General features: G+C 43.2%; 1 protein-coding gene across 3 annotated transcripts in view; it reads right to left on the bottom strand.

The window, feature by feature from the left end:
• Positions 1-246: 246 nt before the first annotated feature.
• LOC124037918 (vesicle-fusing ATPase-like) overlaps positions 247-21737 on the bottom strand; it is a 44837-nt gene continuing 23346 nt past the window's right edge. For 2 of the 3 annotated variants that reach the window (XM_046353171.1, XM_046353168.1), the window contains 14 exons: positions 17840-17995; positions 17387-17586; positions 16841-17006; positions 15049-15123; positions 14487-14674; positions 10918-11013; positions 10611-10767; positions 10312-10445; positions 9856-9922; positions 3774-3853; positions 3472-3606; positions 3193-3306; positions 2895-2950; positions 247-1238 (listed from right to left, as the gene is read on the bottom strand). In XM_046353171.1, coding sequence (XP_046209127.1) covers positions 1196-1238; positions 2895-2950; positions 3193-3306; positions 3472-3606; positions 3774-3853; positions 9856-9922; positions 10312-10445; positions 10611-10767; positions 10918-11013; positions 14487-14674; positions 15049-15123; positions 16841-17006; positions 17387-17586; positions 17840-17995 — 1667 coding nt within the window. In that variant the 3' untranslated portion in view covers positions 247-1195. Of the gene's footprint in view, positions 1239-2396; positions 2441-2894; positions 2951-3192; positions 3307-3471; positions 3607-3773; positions 3854-9855; positions 9923-10311; positions 10446-10610; positions 10768-10917; positions 11014-14486; positions 14675-15048; positions 15124-16840; positions 17007-17386; positions 17587-17839; positions 17996-21737 lie in introns of all 3 variants that reach the window. The other variant, XM_046353170.1, reaches the window with a different exon arrangement.

Raw genomic sequence — 21737 nt, 5'->3', positions numbered from 1 at the left:
TATACAGCGTTGTACCAGATCTTCAGTTTCTTGGCAATTTCTCATATGGAATGGCCTTCATTTCTCAGAACAAGAATAGACTGACGAGTTTCAGAAGAAAGTCATTTGTTTCTGGCCATTTTGAGCCTGTATTCAAACCCACAAACGTTGATGATTCTATCCAATTTATTATGTGACTTGGTAAGAAGAAAATACTACTGAACTTATTTAGGTTTGCCATAATAAAAGTGTTGAATACTTATTGACTCAAGCTTACATTTTTTTATTAATTCGTAATAATTTCCAAAAACATAATTTATTGCAATAATACATCTGTATGTTGACACACATGGTCAATTGACAGAACATAAAAAGAGCCTTTGACAACAAGTACTGTTCACATGTAATAAATAAAGTAATAAATTAACAAATGCATCACAACAAAAGACTGGTCAAATTTGGATTAAATTACACACATATACTGTACTTACGCACAGACACAAACACACTCACTCTTACAGGCACACACAGAAGCAATGCTTATTCATCTTATTCATCCACAATCTTCAAGTTTGTTTTGAGATGAACAACGATACTGATATATATTACTCAATTAAAGTCAATAGAATGATTTGAAATAATTCATGATATACTGTATTTAATATATACTATGTACAGAAAATAAATAATATAATGGTGGAGGGAAATACAGAAATACAGTTACACCCGAAACGACACTTCTCACTTCCACTACACTGTATACTGTATGTTATCATCTGAATATTCAAAATATTTTGATGACTTGCGCTTCATATGAATCTATGTGTATATATAATACATATCATGTTTTCAAGACTGATATATCTACTGGTCTCAATAAGTATAGATAGCAAGACAGATACACAGTACTGTAAATACAGAATGCTAAAACATACATGGCTAAATATACGCACAATACACAAGACAGCACTTTGCAATCCATATTGCGTTTCATACAGATAACATATTGGAACAGTGCTATTTTCAATAGGTTTCTGTAATGTGATATGTCGATAGTGTCAGGTGGATGGATGATGACGACAGTTGCCGTTGAAACATGCGTGGGTGAGAGGGGACGACTTCTTCTCCCTCTCGGATTGGTTGGATGAGAATGGATGACGAACAGAGGACGTCCTTCTCTCCTCCTTTTGCCTCTTGGTCAGACGCTCCTCCAGCTCTAGTCGAACTTGTAGCTGCGGTCATTGCGGTCGGTGTGTTCTCTGGAGAGACAGACGTGTGGAAAGATGAGAATAAGACTGATTTAGACTCCTTTAGGTGACAATGATTTACCAGTGTCCCCAACCTTAAACACCTGACGTATCATAAACCACATCCTTCTGTACTACAGCATGTACTCACACAACAACAAAAAAGACAGAAAGTAATGTTGAACAGGATATGCTATAAAACAAGAAGAGAACCATAATGATGAACTATATCTTTTAACAGTCATTTTAGCACTTTAATTACCTTTCTAATATACAGTAATTGCGTAGAATGTCTTTTCAAAAGGAAAGCAAAGACTTCATCTTGTCGGCTAGCTTTCATTTAATCTTGCAAAAATTATTCAGAACAATTTGTAAAAACACAACAACAGCAATCTAGGACAGGGGAGCACAACTCAGGCCCTAGGGTTCTGCAGTCTTGCTGCTTTTGTTTTTCCCTGGTACTTGATGTCACAGATTCCCAGGGAGAAGTCGGTCTGTAGTTCAAAGGGCTTGAGGACTGAGGCTATGCACCCCTGATATGGAATAAGTGGTGTCCATTGTCAGAGACTATCACAGCCGGGTCATATCAGCCACTAAATCTGGACAATATGTCATGGCAGGTCATGACATAGGGAGAGAATGATCATAAGGTTGTCTTATGTAATGTTTTTATTACATCGACATGATTGAGGCATAGGAGTGGCAGGTATGTCATGCATATAAATCTTCAGAAACAACCTCATAACTCATTCATTATAATGACATAAAACATGTTATAAAATGTCTTCACAGCTGATGTCAGTTTACCTAAACAATAGCTTCTTTAATGACAAGTGTTAAATCAGTTTCCATAAGCTGATATATTTGACCGCAACTGTATATGCTTGATATGTCAATTGTTTGATAATGTGATCATTGACATGTAGAATTTGGTTGCTCATAGCACAAATTTGTCCGAGGGTATTCCTCGTAAATGGGTATGTAAATAGATACAGGAATGATCTCAGAAGTGCCAGCAGGGCCTTCTAGAGTTCTAAAACATTGGTATCCTTGTAATAAAGCTGAATGAGGGAAGCTATTCCCTAAAGCTAGAGGTAGCTAGGGAAGCTAGTTAAATGTCTGGGTAGCTAGCCTCATAGCTAGCCTCGTAGCTTCTACTGATAGCCTTACCCTCAGCGACAGCTTAAATTCGGATGTGCTTGGCGTCATCCAACCTGGTGATGACAAAATGAGATCACGCCGGTCAACGACTGATACCTTGCATTGGCAACCAGTGGGCAAGTAAAGTGATAGTATGACAACTTTATTCATAGCCCTCTTCAAGAACATGAACAAGCATGATACAGTTTTTCATGTTCATAGGATCCCATTTGTGTCAGTCAAATAAGTAATACTGATGTCCTAGTACTACTACTGTACTAATTATACTACTAGTAATATAGTAAATTGTGTTTTTTAAACTTTAGCCTTAGATATGTGCCTGTTATTGTGTATCCTTGTTGTAAAATTCACAGAGATAGAAATGGAGTAATGGATATGCAGAAGTGGAAGGCAGGGTTATAAAGTCAAAGCAAGGAAGTGATTGGGTGGCTGTGATTGAGTCACATGCAGGCAGGGTGAAGGATGATTGCGTGGGTGGGTAAGGGGGAGGGGTTGGGGAGTACTTACGCCCCCTCGTCTCTAAGAAGCTGCAGGAACTTAGTGACTCTGTACTCCACATCCATCTGGAGGAAGGAAGCAGGAAACCAAAGATGAACACCAGTGGTTTACAGAAGAAGAAAAAGAAGAAGACACACATTGACAGTGCAAATATGTGGCATTATGCAGGCTCTACCGTATAAAACCGTTTGCACCACTTCTTGAGGCAAGAGACCTTTCTAGCGACCATAGCTACTGGATGACGCTTGTGGTCGACTGTTCTGCAGCTGAACGATGATGAGGAGGAGGAGTGCTGATTGCCACTGACCTGCAGAGACATTTCGATTAGCATCAGGAGCTTCTTGATGCCAATCCAGACCCTCTTTCCCTTGACGTGCTGGCCGATGGTGACCCGCTCTGCGTCCGTGAAGCTTCCCAGTAGCTACAAAGGATACAATGACAATGAGTAAACAAATGGCACACAGGCAAGACGGTAGCATTAGCTACTAAAATACTTAATCAATATTTATATTGTGTGTATGTGTGTGTGTCTGTGAGTGTGTGTGTGTGTTCACTTGTTTGTTTGTGTGTGAGTGTGTGTACATACCTCGAGGGCTTCCACCAGGTGTTCTCCAGTAGAGATGTTGGGGACGTGGATAGTGGTACTGAAGGCGTCCAGCATCTCCATCTCCTGCAGCACCTCCTTACGGCTGGTGGTTCCAATGATCAACAACTTACGGCCCTGTAGGCAGAGTAAAGCACAGACAGAGTTACACACACGTACATGCACATGCACACACTTATACGCATAGACACACAGACTGGTGTAAATAAACACATTAATATAACTCAACACCTGCATTAAGTAATGCAACCATACCAGTGTTGAACTGAACAGTGAACACTCACTTTAGGAGGAGTCTTCTTCAGCAGCACCAGCAGGGCCTGGAGAACCATGTTGGAGAAGCGAGGTCCAATGGGAACGTAGTCTAAAGGAGTGGAGCACAAAGAAATCAGAACAGTACTTCAGACAGGACCCACTAGTGTTGCTGCTGATTCTTTCAGGATTGAAGACTGGGTCTTGGCTTTAGATGCAGTGTTTTGTTTATCTGCAGCATCATTAGAAAGTTTAGAAGGGGGGAACAAAATGGCGCCGTAGAGAGAACACGGTGTTTCAGCGAGCTCTCGTGGCATTCGTAAATTTATATTCTTACATTAATCTCCTAGCTTGAAAAAGTGGTAGAATTGGCTAAATAAGTTACCATATAATGAGTCTTGACGACTATTTCGCAAAAATCTCTGACAACATGCCCAATAGAACTACTAAGAAGTTGACCTAAACCACCACCCCTGTGGATGTGCACGAGGAGCTAGCTAACGTTAGCGAAGCTAACACCATTGCGGACCCAGGCACAATGGACCTGATAATTCAAAAGATGACTGATAACATTACTAAAGTGATCGATGCTAAGATAAGAACGGTCTTGGAAGCAATAGCAAGCCATTCAGCTGAAATACAGAGCGTTGTGAAACGTGTTGTTGAGGCGGAAGGAAGAATTGCTGCAGTGGAAACTTCAACTACATCTATGGACGCTAAGATAAAAGCACTTGAGAAACAGGTGCGTGAAATGGCGGAGCACATTGACGACTTGGATAATCGAGGACGCAGATGCAATATTTGTGTTGTGGGACTCCCGGAAAATTCTGAAGGGACACGTTCAGTAAAATTCTTTGAGGAATGGATCCCTGGCTACCTACAAATGGACACTAAGGCTGGTCGTGTGAAGCTGGACAGAGCCCATCGCTCTCAAGCACCGATACCGGGCCCCAATCAGCGCCCACAGCCGGTGGTTATAAAGTTCCACAACTTCACCGACAAGCAGCGCGTCATGGATGTGGCTAGAAACATCGGTTCTGTTGGTAGTCAACATAAAAGTCCAAAGGTCTCATTCTTCAATGATTACTCCACAGCGGTTGTACGAAGACGCAAAGCGTTTGATGAGGCGAAGGCTCGACTCAGGAGAATGAAGATGGACTACGCACTGTTGTACCCGGCCACATTGAAGATTATGGTCAACGGATCACCTAAAAAGCTCTACACACCTGAAGAGGCTGCTGCGTTTATTGACTCTCTCGGGTAAATAACTCTAAGCTGCACCTCCACAGCATTGAATAACTTTGCTGCTTATTTTTGGTTGAATCTGATCATGAAACAGTGGTGTGAGTCCTCACGTACTCCAGCTCAGTAATATTCTTATCTTTATTATTTTTCTTGCTAAAGTAATAGCCGCTATAGCTCAGACTGAGATATGTGTGAATCCATATTGGTGCCCAGGCTTGGTTTTAGGTGGAATAGCCTCAATCTTCTTCTATTGATTTTATTTTCCATATATATAAAGGATGAGGCTATTGAGCGGCAATGCGGACTTAAGAGTCTACATTGGAGAGTTGAAATCCCCTGTATGTTAGCTAGTGGGAAAACCCCCTTTTGGATTTTTACATGTTTAATTTTTGGGTTCAGTATAGTTCGAGTTCAGGGTTCATATTTTTTGTTTATGCTCAGTGAGATGGAGGAGAGTTCAACACATGGAAAAAGGTACCACCCCACTTTTACAGTAGGATCCAGTCTGAATATTGAATGGTCAAGATGCAATGGCAGATAACAGACTGCGTGTATGCACGTGGAACATTAGAGGGAGCCATAACCCCATTAAGAGGAAGAAAGTATTGTCTTTTTTGAAAAAAGAAAATATTGATATTGCCCTGTTACAAGAAACCCATTTGGATGATAAGGAGCACTTGAAATTACAACAAGGAGGGTTTGGTCAAGTGTTTTTCTCATCATTTACATCCAGAAGTAGAGGGGTAGCAATTCTGGTGAAAAAGAACTTACCACTTAAGGTCTTGAATTGTGTGAAAGATACATTTGGTCGCTTTGTTATAATTAATGGTACTTTACAAGGGCAGAACATTTCCATAATGAATATTTACTTCCCCCCTGCTCACCCCCCTGATTTCCTCACTAAAGCATTTCTAGACTTTTCAGAATTAAACTCAGACACTGCAGTGGTTGGAGGAGATTTTAACTGCTTGTTGAACCCCCTTATTGATAAGTCTCCCAGCGGTATAGCTTCACTCTCTCCTCAAGCTAAGTCACTTAAAGTTATTTGTGATGATCTGGGGTATGCGGATGTCTGGAGAGCTTTCCATCCCTCCAACAGAGAGTTCACTTTTTTCTCTGCACCTCATGGATGTCAGACTAGAATAGACTATTTTTTTATGCCCAGGACGTCTTTGCAGTCTGTTTTATCTGCTAGGATAGGAAGCATAGTCATGTCTGATCATGCTGAGGTGATCCTGGACATAAAACTCAACGGGGCATTCAATCGGTCAAGACATTGGAGGTTGAACACAACCATTCTTAAAGACCATACATTCACATCATATTTTATAACAGAGTTTAAAGCATTTTTCTCTATTAACTCTCAATCAACAGATAACCCCTCGCTCCTTTGGGAGACCTGTAAAGCGTATGCCATGGGTCTGATTATGTCATACACAGCTACTAAGAGACGGAAAAAGCGGGAAAAGCAAAAAATGTTAGAGGGTGAATTAGGAACTAAAGAGAAGGACTACATTAAAATGCCCACTCCTGCCCTATTAAAGGAAATATCAGTCATTAGATCAACGTTAGACTCTCTCCTAACACAGGACGCTGAAAAGAAAATGAGATTTGTCAGGCAAAAGCTATATGAACATGGCGATAAGCCAGGAAAGTACTTGGCATACCTAGCTAAAAAGAGGGCTGACTCTCAGTCAATTGCTACTATTACTGATTCTGATTGTAATCATTTATATGAAAATAAATTGATAAGTGACTCATTTAAGAAATTTTATACAAACCTTTATGCCTCAGAACTGCCAAAGGATGCACCCAAATTAATGGAGAACTTCTTTGGTAAGATTGAGCTCCCTACTATCTCTGAAGAACAGAGGTCCCTTCTCAATGCCCCTATTACCAAGGAAGAGATAATGTTCGCAATTAAGAATCTGCAAAATGGTAAGGCCCCAGGACCAGATGGGTTTTGTAGTGAGTTCTATAAAGAGTTCCATGGCCTGATCCTTGAGCCATTGCGTGATATGTTTAACCACTCATTTTCAAATGACCAACTCCCTCAAACGCTGAGAGAAGCCAACATTTCACTTATTCTCAAAAAGGGAAAATGTCCAGAGTCTTGTTCCTCGTACAGACCAATTTCCCTTCTGAATGTGGATAGAAAATTGCTTTCTAAAATTCTAGCCACAAGATTAGAGGACTCATTGCCACTAATTGTGAAAGGAAACCAAACTGGCTTCATTAGGGGCCGTAAGTCATGCAACAACGTCAGGCGGCTTCTTAATGTAATTCAAGCCTACCAACAAAGTGCTGTGGATGGTCTTGTGCTCTCCCTAGATGCTGAGAAGGCATTTGATCGTGTGGAGTGGTCTTACCTATTATTTGCTCTAAATAAATTTGGTCTGGGGGACAACTTTATAAAATGGGTGAAAGTTTTATATGATGATCCTCAGGCTGCTGTCCTTACTAATGGACTACGGTCAAATAGCTTCCCTATACACAGAGGTACCAGACAGGGCTGTCCTTTATCCCCCCTCCTCTTTGCACTCGTTATGGAACCACTGGCCGAGGCCATCAGGGTAACGCCTGCTATACAGGGGCTGCTCATTGGTGATGTTCACCATAAAATAAGCTTGTATGCTGATGATGCCCTGATATTCATCTCTAGTCCCGAGACTTCAATTACACCTCTTATTAATATTATTGAATTATTCAGCGGATTCTCAGGCTACAAGATTAACCTTACTAAGTCAGAGGCTATGCCACTTGGTAGCCTGCATTCTGTACCTAATACTTCTCCCCCCTTCCCTTTTAAATGGTCTCCCTCAGGTTTCATGTATCTGGGTATATTTGTAACTCCTAAATTCCAGCCAATGTACAAAGCCAATTTTGTTCCTTTGTTTGATACCATAAGACAGGATCTGGAGCGCTGGAACTCCCTCCCCATTTCTTGGTTGGGTAGAATATCCCTCTTGAAAATGAAAGTTTTACTTAGACTACTTTACCCAATCCAAATGATCCCAGTATTACTCTCCAATAAGGTAATAAAGGATGTAAATGGATGGCTAAGTTCCTTTATATGGAGTAAGCGCAAGCCAATACTTAAGATGGCAATATTGCAGCTGCCAAGTTCTATGGGCGGCTTGGACCTGCCCAATATCAAGTTCTATCAATGGTGTGCCCACCTTTGTTATATTTCTGACTGGATCACAAATGATGACTCCTCTATTTGGTTAGACATTGAGACTTCTCTTTCAAAATACCCCTTACAGGATCTTTTATTTTTCAGAAGTTTCAAGTCTGTAGAAGAACACTGCAATAATCCAGTTACACTTAACACACTCAAAGTATGGAGGTCAGTTCAACGCTTCCTGGGAAGGTCCAAACTAACCTCTGCTCTTACCCCAATTCTTAACAACCCAGATTTCAGCCCAGGATTGCTGGATGCTGGCTTTAACTTATGGCTTAATAAGGGCATACGCAGGCTAAACGACTTATTTGCTGATAAGATTTTGTTGTCATTTGAGCAGATGGTCGAGAAATATCGACTCCCAAAGCAGGACTTTTTCCGCTTCCTACAAGTAAGACATTATATTCTGGAGAGCACCACCTTAATTGGTAACCCTGATGTGTCTGTCATTGAAAGAATGCTTTTTTCCCACAAAGGAAGATGTCTGTAAGTCTGTTTTATGATACTTTAAGGTCCTTTTCTGCTGTCAACACACAGAGGGTGAAACAAGTGTGGGAGAAAGAATTGTCTGTTACTATTGATGAAGAGATGTGGGAGGACATTTGGAGATATGCAAAAACAATATCTATATGTAACCGTACTAGAGCAATCCAATTAAGAATAATACACAGATTGCATATATCCCCAAATCGCAGACATGCTTTTAGCCCCACTTCCTCTTCCCCTCAGTGTCTTAAATGCAAAACTGATACAGGCACCCTAACACATTGTTTATGGTCATGTACCAAAATACAAAGATACTGGTCTGGTGTCCTGCAAGAAATTGAAAAGATCCTAGGGGTTGATCTAGAATTGGACCCAGTTTCTTTACTGTTAGGTCTCCCTAGTAGGCATGTTACTTCTGTCTGTAAAAGGAGGCTTTACAACATCCTTACCTTCGCAGCGAGGAAAAACATCCTTTTACAGTGGATTAGTGATAAGGTTCCTTCTATTAAAGACTGGCATAAGATACTATTTGAATGGGTGCCTCTGGAATATCTGACATGTACATTGCATTCTAAAACAGACCAGTTCTACAAAGTATGGGAACCTTATCTAAATTATCTAGAACCTGAGGTATCAACTATTATGCTGCAAGGATTCTCTTAGAATGGCGGGGATCTATGTATTTCAGAACTACACTGTACGTTCCATGTGTGGAACCTAACCTCTTGGTTTAAACTGAGCTTTTTTGTTTAATTTCTGTTTGTAAGTTTGTTTAAAATGTATGTATTGAGAGACGCAATGATGGTGATGGGGTGAGAGAGGCACAGAGCGGGAAGAGAAATGGTGTACGTAGGTATGGGTGTGTATAGGTGGGTGCGTGCGTGCGTGTATGTATGCATAGGTGTGTGTATATGCATGGGTATATGTATATGTGTGTATGTATGTGTATGTATGTATGTATGTGTATATATATGCACGTAAATATGGGTAAGTGGGGGCTGTTTTTCTTTTTGTTCTGTGTGCTTTGTCTCTGTATCTCTTAATATGGGTGAAAATTGTGAAATTTCAATAAAAATACTGTTACAAAAAAAAAAAAAGTTTAGAAGAGATACAAGTTTGTTGCTCCACTAGAGATGGAATTAGAAGGTCCACTAGAAAGGAGAATGAGGTTTCAGAGGAATGAGGAGGTAGAGAATCACCTAGGAGACGCTCAATGTCATCCACCACCACACAGCTCAGCTGAGACTTGTAGGCATCCTCGAAGATCTGAGGGAAGGAAGGCGGTGGATACAGAGTTAAATAACACAAAAAGACTGTATAATAATAAAATACAGTATGTATTGGCAATAATCTCTTAGTTGTTATCGATACATCAGATAGGAAAAGTGGGAGACTGATAAACTGGAGAGAAGTAGCTAGTAAAGAGAGAGGGGGACCCAGGGATCGAACCACCAACTCTATGGGGCAATGCATGGTCCAAAGTCAGCAGTGCCACAACTAGTCTACCATTCGACCAGATTCTGACACAGTGGCTGTCTCTTTCTATAAGCATGGTGCCAGCCTTACAAAGACATTAGGGTCAAAACACTTAATAAAACTGCAGGAGCATTCAACAGTATGCAGGTATCAATCTTTCTTTCATGGTGCACATCCACCTTCTTGATAGCCAGGCACTTGGAGTTTTCGGAGAAACCGATCATCTTGTCTGGTGAACAGATCTTGATGAAGGGGAACTCTGAGCTCTCCGAGATTTGGGCAGCCAGGGCCGTCTTTCCACTGTGAGGGGGTCCTAAGAGGACAGATGGACAAATAAAGACGGTTAGAGAGAGAAGGGGGGGCTGTTTTTCAACTGTGTGTGTGCTTAAGTGTGTGAGCTCCACCTGCATGTGCCTACTTGCATGTGTATATGTGTGTTCGCTCACACGTGTGTGTATGTGTGTGTGGTCAGGCCTACCCTCCAGTAGCACAGCCACCAGTGGTGTGCGGTCGCTGTTCTTGGTCTGCTGCACGAGCAGCTCCCCGTCATCCAGCACACGGGTCACAGGGTCGCCCCACTTGATGATGCCATTCATGATGTAGCTGGCGTAATCCTCCTGGTTGGAACCAAATGCCTGGGGGAGGAAGAGGGGGAGGATGAGGATAAAGAGGAGGGGGAGTGGGCAGAACTTTTTAGGATTGGAATGATAGTCAATCTCAAATGACACCCTATTCACTTTGTCTACTGTCCTACGTAAATACACACATAGTAGAGAGATACTTACTGGTTTAATGTCATTGTTCAGGGAGCCCATGAAGTCGCTTCTGGTGACCTGCAGCTTCTCGGCTCTCTCTGTGTCCACCTCCACTGTGGCTGTGGCCTGGAACCACAGAAATAAATATCAGTCTGATCAGACTGTGATATACAGTAGACTTAACAAAGGACAGAGTTATGGCAGAGATGAATAAAAGCCCCTAAAAGCACATTGCTAAGGGGTGGAGTCTAATCATGTCATGTGTGTTCAAAGCTGTCAATTGGATAGTCTAAGCCAGGTATTCCCAGACTGGGGTACGCGCAATGACATCGGGGTTCACCAAATAAACATTTAATTCACTTTTTTTTTAAATAAAAAAAGAATTAAATATTTATTTACATATACATACACATATATATACACATACACATATATCTATTTATATTTTCCAACAGGGCTATACATTTGGTTGAGTTTTTTTCCTCGACTGAGTAGCCTCGTTTCACTGCCAAAAATAAAATTAAACAAATCAAATCAAATTTATTTATATAGCCCTTCGTACATCAGCTGATATCTCAAAGTGCTGTACAGAAACCCAGCCTAAAACCCCAAACAGCAAGCAATGCAGGTGTAGAAGCATCTAGTGTCCAGCGAAATAACAACACAATATAAAATACAGGTAGCCGTTCCTGTAGGTTCATGCTCTACAACATCCGCAGAGTACGACCCTGCCTCACACAGGAAGCGGCGCAAGTCCTAATCCAGGCACTTGTCATCTCCCGTCTGGATTACTGCAACTCGCTGTTGGCTGGGCTCCCTGCCTGTGCCATTAAACCCCTACAACTCATCCAGAACGCCGCAGCCCGTCTGGTGTTCAACCTTCCCAAGTTCTCTCACGTCACCCCGCTCCTCCGCTCTCTCCACTGGCTTCCAGTTGAAGCTCGCATCCGCTACAAGACCATGGTGCTTGCCTACGGAGCTGTGAGGGGAACGGCACCTCAGTACCTCCAGGCTCTGATCAGGCCCTACACCCAAACAAGGGCACTGCGTTCATCCACCTCTGGCCTGCTCGCCTCCCTACCACTGAGGAAGTACAGCTCCCGCTCAGCCCAGTCAAAACTGTTCGCTGCTCTGGCCCCCCAATGGTGGAACAAACTCCCTCACGACGCCAGGACAGCGGAGTCAATCACCACCTTCCGGAGACACCTGAAACCCCACCTCTTTAAGGAATACCTAGGATAGGATAAGTAATCCCTCTCACCCCCCCCTTAAGATTTAGATGCACTATTGTAAAGTGACTGTTCCACTGGATGTCATAAGGTGAATGCACCAATTTGTAAGTCGCTCTGGATAAGAGCGTCTGCTAAATGACTTAAATGTAAATGTAAATGTAGCCTTATCAAATAATTAACATCCAATCACTTTAACCATTACTCTCTCGCGGGAATTCCACACTGTAGTCAAACGCTTTGTTGTTCATTCCGTTTGGTCGAAAATTGATAAATGGTTAAAAAAATGTAAGGCCCGGGTCCATAGAGACACATACCAGCGCTACTGGTATTACTGCTACTACCAACAGTACTATACTTGCACCTGTCGACAACACAAGTTGTTCTGCTTCCACGAGCACATACAATAGTGGCATCAGAAATTCTACATTTGTTGTTAGCCCAGCTTGCATGGAAACTGACAGTTGTGAATCTTATACAGCCGAAGAGTTACTGACCCCTTACCCGGGAAAGCACCAAACAACAGACAGGGACGTTGGACAATCGAAGAGGTGCAAATATGAACTACATTGATTTGGGGTTCACTTATATTGGGAGTAGTGCCTTTCCTCACCCACAGTGTGTTATATGTGCAAAAGTACTATCTCGCAACTCGATGAAACCTTCACTCTTGTGCAGACATTTAGAAACAAAACATGCCATTTTGAATAATAAGCCACAGGAGGTTCTTGAGCGAGAATTAAGATGACTTTCTAGTAGTAAGACATGTATAATAGCAACAGATACCATCAATAAGAAGGGGCAAGAAGTGTCTTATATGGTGAGCTACCGAGTGGCTAGGACAGGCAAACCACATGCTACTTCATTCTTCCTGCTGCTGCGGATATGACTAGGACATCGCTGGGGAAAAGGCCAAAAAGCAATACAGACAATGCCTTCATCAAACAACACTGTTTCACAACGCATCAGTGACATGGCAGGAGATGTTTTGAAACAATTACTGCTTCGCATACAAGCCAGTGAATTCTATGCGTTACATCTGGATGAGTCAACAGACTTGGCACGCCTGCCACAGCTCCTGGTATATGGGAGACATAGTGGAGTGGTAACGAGTGTGCAAGCAGTTGCTTCCAATGCCAATTGGGTACACTGCAGCATACACCGAGAGGCTCTTGCTGCCAAGGGAATGCCTGATAGCTTGAAAAATGTTTTGGACACTACAGTGAAAATGGTTAACTTTATTAAAGCAAGGCCCCTGAACTCTTGTGTATTTTTCATTGAGAGACAAGCTTAAAGTTTTCCTTGCTGACCATAATTTTCACTTTTCTGACCGCTTGCACGATGACAAGATTCTCACACGACTGGCCTATCTGAGTGATGTTTTTTCTCTCCTGAATGATCTGAATCTAGGATTACAGGGACTTTCTGCAACTATATTCAATGTGTTTGGACAAAATTGAGGCTGTGATTAAGACGTTAGAGCTCTTCTCTGTCTGCATTAACAAGGACAACACACAGGTCTTTCCATCATTGTACGATTTTTTGTGTGCAAAGCTTATGGACAATGTCAAATGTGATATAGCGAAGCACCTGAGTGAGTTGGGTATGCAATTACGCAGGTACTTTCCCGAAACGGATGACACAAACAACTGGATTCACTATCCCTTTCATGCCCTGCCTCCAGTCCACTAACCGATATCTGAACAAGAGAGCCTCATCGAAATTGCAACAAGCGGTTCTGTGAAAATGTAATTTAATCAGAAGCCACTGCCAGGTTTCTGGATTGGGCTGTGCTTAGAGTTTCATGCCTGGGAAAATCGTACCCTGTTAAGACACTGATGCCATTTGCAACCACGTACCTATGTGAGAGTAGATTCTCAGGCCTCACTAGCATGAACACTAAATACAGGAACAGACTGTGTGTGGAAAATTAATTACGACTGAGTGTTTCCAATACAACCCAACATTGCAGTTATGTGCATCCTTTCAAGCACACCCTTCTCATTAACCTGTGGTTATTCCCAATTTTCGATGAACAAATAAGATTTAAGATGGTTAAATAAAAGATAAAAATTATTGATTATTATTAATTGTGCCCTGGTCCTATAAGAGCTCTTTGTCACTTCCCATGAGCCGGGTTGTGACAAAAACTCACAATCATTCTTATGTTTAATAAATGTGTAGTATGTGTGTAGCAGGCTTAGAATGACGGCAAAAAACAACATTTGACAGTGCGCTGACCCTGGTGCTAGAGGGGGTACACAGCTGGAGGTTGAATGTTTGAAGGGGTACGGGACTATAAAAAGTTTGGGAACCACTGGTCTAAGCGTATCATGGATGTTCAGGTTTGTTGATTGGTTGGACTCTAACCTTAATGTGGCGGTTCATGGCTGTTGATTGGGCAGCTCTGACCAGTCCCTCCAGTTCAGCACCACTGTAGTTCTTGGTCCCGGCAGCCAGCTCCTTCACGTCCACATCAGGAGCCAGCAGGCCAAAGTCACGCATCTTATTAGTGTGAATGTTGAGAATCTGAACACGCCCCTTCTCATCCGGAAGACCTGAGAGGGAGGGAAGGAAGAATGAAAGTGTTAAAGATGCATTCAGGGAGGTAGAGAGGTCACTACAATAATACAAAAAAGGGTGGTGGAACAAACGAAAAGGAACAACCCAGGAAATAAAGGAGAAGGCACAGAGAGATGCTCCCGAGTGGCGGAGTGGTCTAAGACACTGCATCTCAGTGCAAGAGGCATCACTGCAGTACCTGGTTTGATACCTGGCTGCATCACATCCGTCTGTGATTGGGAGTCCCGTAGGTTGGCGCACAATTGGCCCAGCGTCGTCTGGGTTTGGCCGGGGTAGGCCATCATTGTAAATAAGAATCTGTTCTTAACTGACTTGCCTAGTTGAATAAAGGTTCAATTAAAATAATTACCGATCTCCATCTTGACCTCAAACCTGCCAGGCCTCATCAAAGCATCATCTATCAGGTCAGGCCTGTTGGTCATCCCTGTGGGAAAAAGAAATATTGTAAGGTGGAAATCAATATAAAGATTGAGTTACTAGTTAAACCAGAGTCATGTATTCATCTCTGGTGCTATGTGAGGCTTAATGTAAGATTGGTATCTATACCTCAAATTACATCTATAAAAACTGACACCTGTTCAGCAAAGTTCAACAACTATAACAGGTATTCTATTATAGGACAGCGTAACACTACCTACAGTACCTGTGACCAGTATGTTATACACCATAGTGCCCTCAAAGCTCATCGATAAGCTAAGGACCCTGATGGTAAGTGTAGGTAACAACACATCGGCCCCACACTGATCCTCAACACAGGGGCCCCTCGGGGGTGCTTGCTCAGTCCCCTCCTGTACTCCCTGTTCACTCATGACTGCACGGCCAGGCACGACTCCAACACCATCATTAAGTTTGCTGATGACACATCAGTGGTAGGCCTCATCACCGACAACGACGAGACAGCCTATATGGAGGAGGTCAGAGACCTGGCCATGTGGTGCCAAGACAACAACCTCTCCCTCAACGTGATCAAGACTAAGGAGATGATTGAGGACTACAGGAAAAAGAGGACAGAGCACGCCCCCATTCTCATCGACGGGGCTGTAGTGGAGCAGGTTGAGAACTTCATGTTCCTTGGTGTCCACATCACCAAGCACACCAAGACAGTTGTGAAGAGGGCACGACAAAATCTATTCCCCTCAGGAGACTGAAAAGATTTGGCATGGGTCCTCAGATCCTCAATAGGTTCTACAGCTGAACCATCGAGAGCATGCTGACTGGTTGCATCACTATCTGGTATGGCAACTGCTCGGCCTGCAACAACAAGGCACGACAGAGGGTAGTGCGTACGGCCCAGTACATCACTGGGGCCAAGCTTTCTGCCATCCAGGACCTCTATACCAGGTGGTGTCTCAAAGACTCCAGCCACCCTAGTCAAAGACTGTTCTCTCTGCTACCACATGGCAAGTGGTACCGAAGCACCAAGTCTAAATCCAAGAGGCTTCTTAACAGCTTCTACCCCCAAGCCATAAGACTCCTGGACATCTAATCAAAAGGCCACCCTTTTGCATTGACCCCTCCTTTTATTCTGCTGCTACTCTCTGTTATTATCTATGCATAGTCACTTTAATAACTCTACCTACATGTACTGTACATTTTACCTCAACTAACCGGTGCCCCCGCACATTGTACCGGTATCCCCCTGTATATAGTCTTGCTATTGTTATTTTACTGCTGCTCTTTAATTACTTGTTACTTTTATTTCTTGTTCATATTTTTTTTAACTGCATTGTTGGTTAGGGGCTCGTAAGTAAGCATTTCACTGTAAGGTCGACATCTGTTTTATTTGGCGCATGTGACGAATAAAATTTGATTTGATTTATAGGACAGCGTACCACTAACTATCTATGACCAGTATGTTACAGAAGAGTGTACTACTACCTACTGTCACACCCGGTGTGATTTGGGTGGGCATTCTATGTTTTCGGCCGAGTGTGGTCATACTTAGGCAGCCTTTTTCCCCACCTAATATTGTGGTTAATTATTTATTTTCTCTGTGCGCCACGGTTGCGTCACAGTCGGTTTCTGTTTACCTGTTTTTTTTTGTGGAAGTTTCACTTTATTAAAAGATGTGGAATTACATGCATGCTGCGCCTTGGCTCATCTATGACAGGGAGTTTGAAGACAGTGAACGTGACACCTACCTATGACCAGGATGTTGTTGAGCTGCTCTACTCCGTCTATCTTGGACAGCAGCTGGTTGACCACCGTGTCGTGGACTCCTGTACTGCCCTGCCCAGTACCTCTCTGCTTACAGATGGCATCCAGCTCATCAAAGATGATTATGTGCAGACCACTGTTAGCACCCAGCTAGGATGACAGAAGAGAGGGGAGAGTAGGCAGAGTGGATGACGAGAAAGAGAAAGAGACAGTCAGTCATGCATGGACGTATAACATTTGTTTGTGATTTTCTCATTGTGGATGGACAAGGATTCGCTAGAGCGCGATGGGACAAGGCCATCCTGGCCGGCCAAACCCTCCCATAACCCAGACGACACTGGGTCAATTGTGTGTCGCCCTCATGGGTCTCCCGGGCCATAGCCGGCTATCGAACCCCGGGCTGTAGTGACACCTCAAACACTGCAATGCAGTGCCTTAGAACGCTGCACCACTCAGGAGGCCGTGGATGGATATTTTAGTTTGATTAATAACTTGTGGTCATCAAAAAAAGATGGCGGCTGGCCACTCACCCTCTTCTGCTCCTCTTCTGCATCTGCGAAGAGCTTGCGGATGTTGGCCTCAGACTCTCCCACAAACTTGTTGAGGATCTCAGGGCCGTTGACGATCTTGGGTTCGCGGGAGTTGAGCATCTTGCCAATCTGCCTGGCCATCAGAGTCTTACCACAACCAGGAGGCCCGAAGAGAAGGATTCCCTTCACGTGCTTACAACCTGGGGCGCATTGGAACAATGACTGAGAAACGTTGGTCGATAGACAATCTCTGAATTTTTGAAAGCACAGCATACTCCAGTTGTGTACACAGACAATTTAGTTTGTGACAAATTATCACCAGTTGGCACTGAGAGACGCCATGTTGCACATACATTTGTTCTGCCAATTCCGCGGCTCGACCTTACTTTTTTGTGCCCGCACTGTAGGTAGTACTGCATGATCTAACTAAGACTATGGAGTGGGGAGCTTTACCCATCTGTTCCACGATGTCAGGAGGGAAGACACGAGAGGCGAAGGCTCGGCGGAAGATGTCAGAGAACTCTTTGTCCAGACCACCAATGCCCATGCGCTCAAAGTTCCAGTCCGGGTTGATGATGGACTGGCGCTGTTCTTTGGTCTTGGCCTTGCCTAGTGGGCAAAGAGGAATTGAATACAATGTTATTTAAAATGCATTAAAAACATACTCAAATAGGCATCACAATGAAAACTGTAACAATGGATAAAGAATGGTTATTTTCCCATGGTTGCAGGATTTGATCAATCTTGGTCAATTTGGTCTCAAAATGTATTTTGACAAATCAAATAAAAAATCGAATCAAAGATTATTGCTCGCGTAGACAGATTTGCAGACATTATAACAGGTGCAGGTAAATGCTTGTGTTTATAGCTCCAACAGTGCAGTAATACCTAGCAATGACAATGAAAAAAATAAATCAACAACACATTATTCAAAAAAATTAAGAAATGAAGAAATATCAGAACGAGCGATGTCAGCGGCAGGGACTCCAGATACTCAACTAGTCTATAGAAGGCCAATATTTATTCCTTCTGTCGTGGAAGAATCAGAATTTGTTGGTAACATATGTAAGATGTTTTATATTCATCAAATGTGTGTAAGTTACTTCTCATCAGAATGGTATTTTTGTATAATACTGTGGCGAGGTTGCAGTTATCTGTTCTATGCCAAGACTAAGTTGCATGGGCCGCAGAGAGGGGAGAGGTCAAAGTGTCTTTTCCTCCACAATGTCTGTGTACCAGTCAGTGTGTCTCTGTGAGTTTGTCCAGGATTGGTTGTAATTTAGAATTGGTTCTATCTGAATGACAATTTGATATATATCACAGGGTGGGGGTAATGTCTTGGTACCATTTTGTACCAAGGACGAGATAAGAGCTTTGTTTAGGAGACCAAACTGAACGAAAATGTATAGCCAACTCTGTCTGGCTTTGGGGATACTCCTCTCTGAAGTAAAGTCTTTCTTTGTGTAAGTTCATAAGACCTGTGTTTTGTCATGTCGTCTAGGAGCGGGTGGATCTTTGCTATAAAGGAACCCATGTTCCATTATGTTGGGGATTCTCAACTTTTCATTAGAGATACTGAACTGTTGAAAGTCAAAATGCTGTTGCAATGTGGAGGGGGCTCTCAGAGAATTCACTGAGAGACACTGAATTACCTGAGAGTCACAGGATTGTGATAGAGCTCATATAATTAAAGAGGGACTTTGATAACTAGCTCTGACTTGTGTGTGTGGTTTGCTCCCATGATTTGGTAAATAGAGGAAATTTCCACGACACTTCTTAATCAGAACAACAGTTTTCAGCTTTGCTAACATAATTGCAAAAGGGTTTTCTAATGATCAACTAGTCTTTTTAAAATTATAATCTTGGAGTAGCTAACACAATGTGCCATTGGAACACAGGAGTGATTGTTGCTGATAATGGGCCTCTACTCCTATGTAGAAATCACCTACCAGCTACAATAGTCATTTACAACATTAACAATGTCTACACTGTATTTTTGATCAATTTGATGTTATTTCAGTGGACCAAAAATGTTGCTTTTATTTCAAGAACAAGGACATTTCTAAGTGACCTCAAACTTTTGAATGGTAGTGTATATATCTGAATAGAAAGAGTGTGTACAGCAGTAGTTATATAGGATGAGACATGACTACAATACAGTATATACATATAAAGTGGGTAAAACAGTATGTAAACATTATTAAAGTGACCAGTGTCCAATGACTATCTACTGTATGTGTATATACCGGGTGGTAGTTGACTAGAACAGTGACTAAGGCTATTGGTGACTGTTAAACAGTCTGATGGCCTAGAGGTAGGAGTTGTTTCTCAGTCTCTCAGTCCCAGATTTGATGCACCTGTTGTCACTCCCTGGCCATAGAGAGGCTTTTTATTCTCTATTTTGGTTAGGCCAGGGTGTGACTAGGGTGGGCATTCTATGTTATTTTTTAAATGTTTTTGTATTTCTTTGTTTTTGTCCGTGTATGGTTCTCAATCAAGGACAGCTGTCTGTTGTTGTCTCTGATTGAGAACCATACTTAGGTAGCTCTTGCCCACATGGGTTTTGTGGGTAGTTGCTTTCTGTTTTGTGTTTTGCACCTGACGGAGCTGTTTCGGTTGTTCTTTTTGTTACTTTGTATTTAGTGTTCAGTTCTATTTAATAAATGACGAACACGTACCACGCTACACTTCTTCCACCAACGGCCTTTACAGAATTACCCACCACAAGAAGACCAAGCAGTGTGCGCCAACCTGGAGGAGGAGTTGGACCGGGGAGGAAAGAATGGTAGAGGGCAAGATCCGGTCACTGAAGCCAGAGAGGCAACCCCTCTTGGGGGAGCACACGGGGAGTGTGGCGGAGTCAGGTTGGAGACCTGAGCCCACTCCCCGTGCTTACTGGGGCGAGCAGGTGACAGGTCAGGCCCCGCCAGCTGGCATCCAGTCAGAACGGGGGGGGGGCGGGTGGGCAGCTATGCGGTCGAGACCGCTAGTGCGCCTCCACGGCCCTGTGTCTCTGGTGCTTCGGCCAAGGAAGAGGACGCCTGTATGTCTCCCCAGCCTGGTGAGTCCTGTGCCTGCTCCCAGAACCCAAGTCTCCCTCCTGGCCGGAGCTGCCAGAGCCGCCCGTCTGTCCGGAGCTGCCAGAGCCGCCCTCCTGTCCGGAGCTGCCAGAGCCTCCCGTCTGTCCGGAGCTGCCAGAGCCTCCCGTCTGTCCGGAGCTGCCAGAGCCTCCCGTCTGTCCGGAGCTGCCAGAGCCTCCCGTCTGTCCGGAGCTGCCAGAGCCGCCCGTCTGTCCAGAGCTGCCAGAGTCTTCAGTCCGGGGCCCGCTCCAGAGGCACCACCTACAGTGCCTTGCGAAAGTATTCGGCCCCCTTGAACTTTGCAACCTTTTGCCACATTTCAGGATTCAAACATAAAGATATAAAACTATTTTTTTGTGAAGAATCAACAACAAGTGGGACACAATCATGAAGTGGAACGACATTTATTGGATATTTCAAACTTTTTTAACCAATCAAAAACTGAAAAATTGGGTGTGCAAAATGATTCAGCCCCCTTAAGTTAATAAGTTGAAGCGCCACCTTTTGCTGCGATTACAGCTGTAAGTCGCTTGGGGTGTCTCTATCAGTGTTGCACATCGAGAGACTGAAATTGTTTCCCATTCCTCCTTGCAAAACAGCTCGAGCTCAGTGAGGTTGGATGAGAGCATTTGTGAACAGCAGTTTTAGTTCTTTCCACAGATTCTCGATTGGATTCAGGTCTGGACTTTGACTTGGCCATTCTAACACCTGGATATGTTTATTTTTGAACCATTCCATTGTAGATTTTGCTTTATGTTTTGGATCATTGTCTTGTTGGAAGACAAATCTCCGTCCCAGTCTCAGGTCTTTTGCAGACTCCATCAGGTTTTCTTTCAGAATGGTCCTGTATTTGGCTCCATCCATCTTCCCATCAATTTTAACCATCTTCCCTGTCCCTGCTGAAGAAAAGCAGGCCCAAACCATGATGCTGCCACCACCATGTTTGACAGTGGGGATGGTGTTCAGGGTGATGAGCTGTGTTGCTTTTACACCAAACATAACGTTTTGCATTGTTGCCAAAGAGTTCAATTTTGGTTTCATCTGACCAGAGCACCTTCTTCCACATGTTTGGTATGTCTCCCAGGTGGCTTGTGGCAAACTTTAAACAACACTTGTTATGGATATCTTTAAGAAATGGCTTTCTTCTTGCCACTCTTCCATAAAGGCCAGATTTGTGCAATATACGACTGATTGTTGTCCTATGGACAGAGTCTCCCACCTCAGCTGTAGATCTCTACAGTTCATCCAGAGTGATCATGGGCCTCTTGGCT

Source organism: Oncorhynchus gorbuscha, linkage group LG06, assembly GCF_021184085.1.
Source record: "Oncorhynchus gorbuscha isolate QuinsamMale2020 ecotype Even-year linkage group LG06, OgorEven_v1.0, whole genome shotgun sequence".
NCBI lineage: Eukaryota > Metazoa > Chordata > Actinopteri > Salmoniformes > Salmonidae > Oncorhynchus > Oncorhynchus gorbuscha.
Note: the sequence above shows the minus strand (reverse complement) of the source record. Positions and strands in the feature narration are given on the sequence as shown.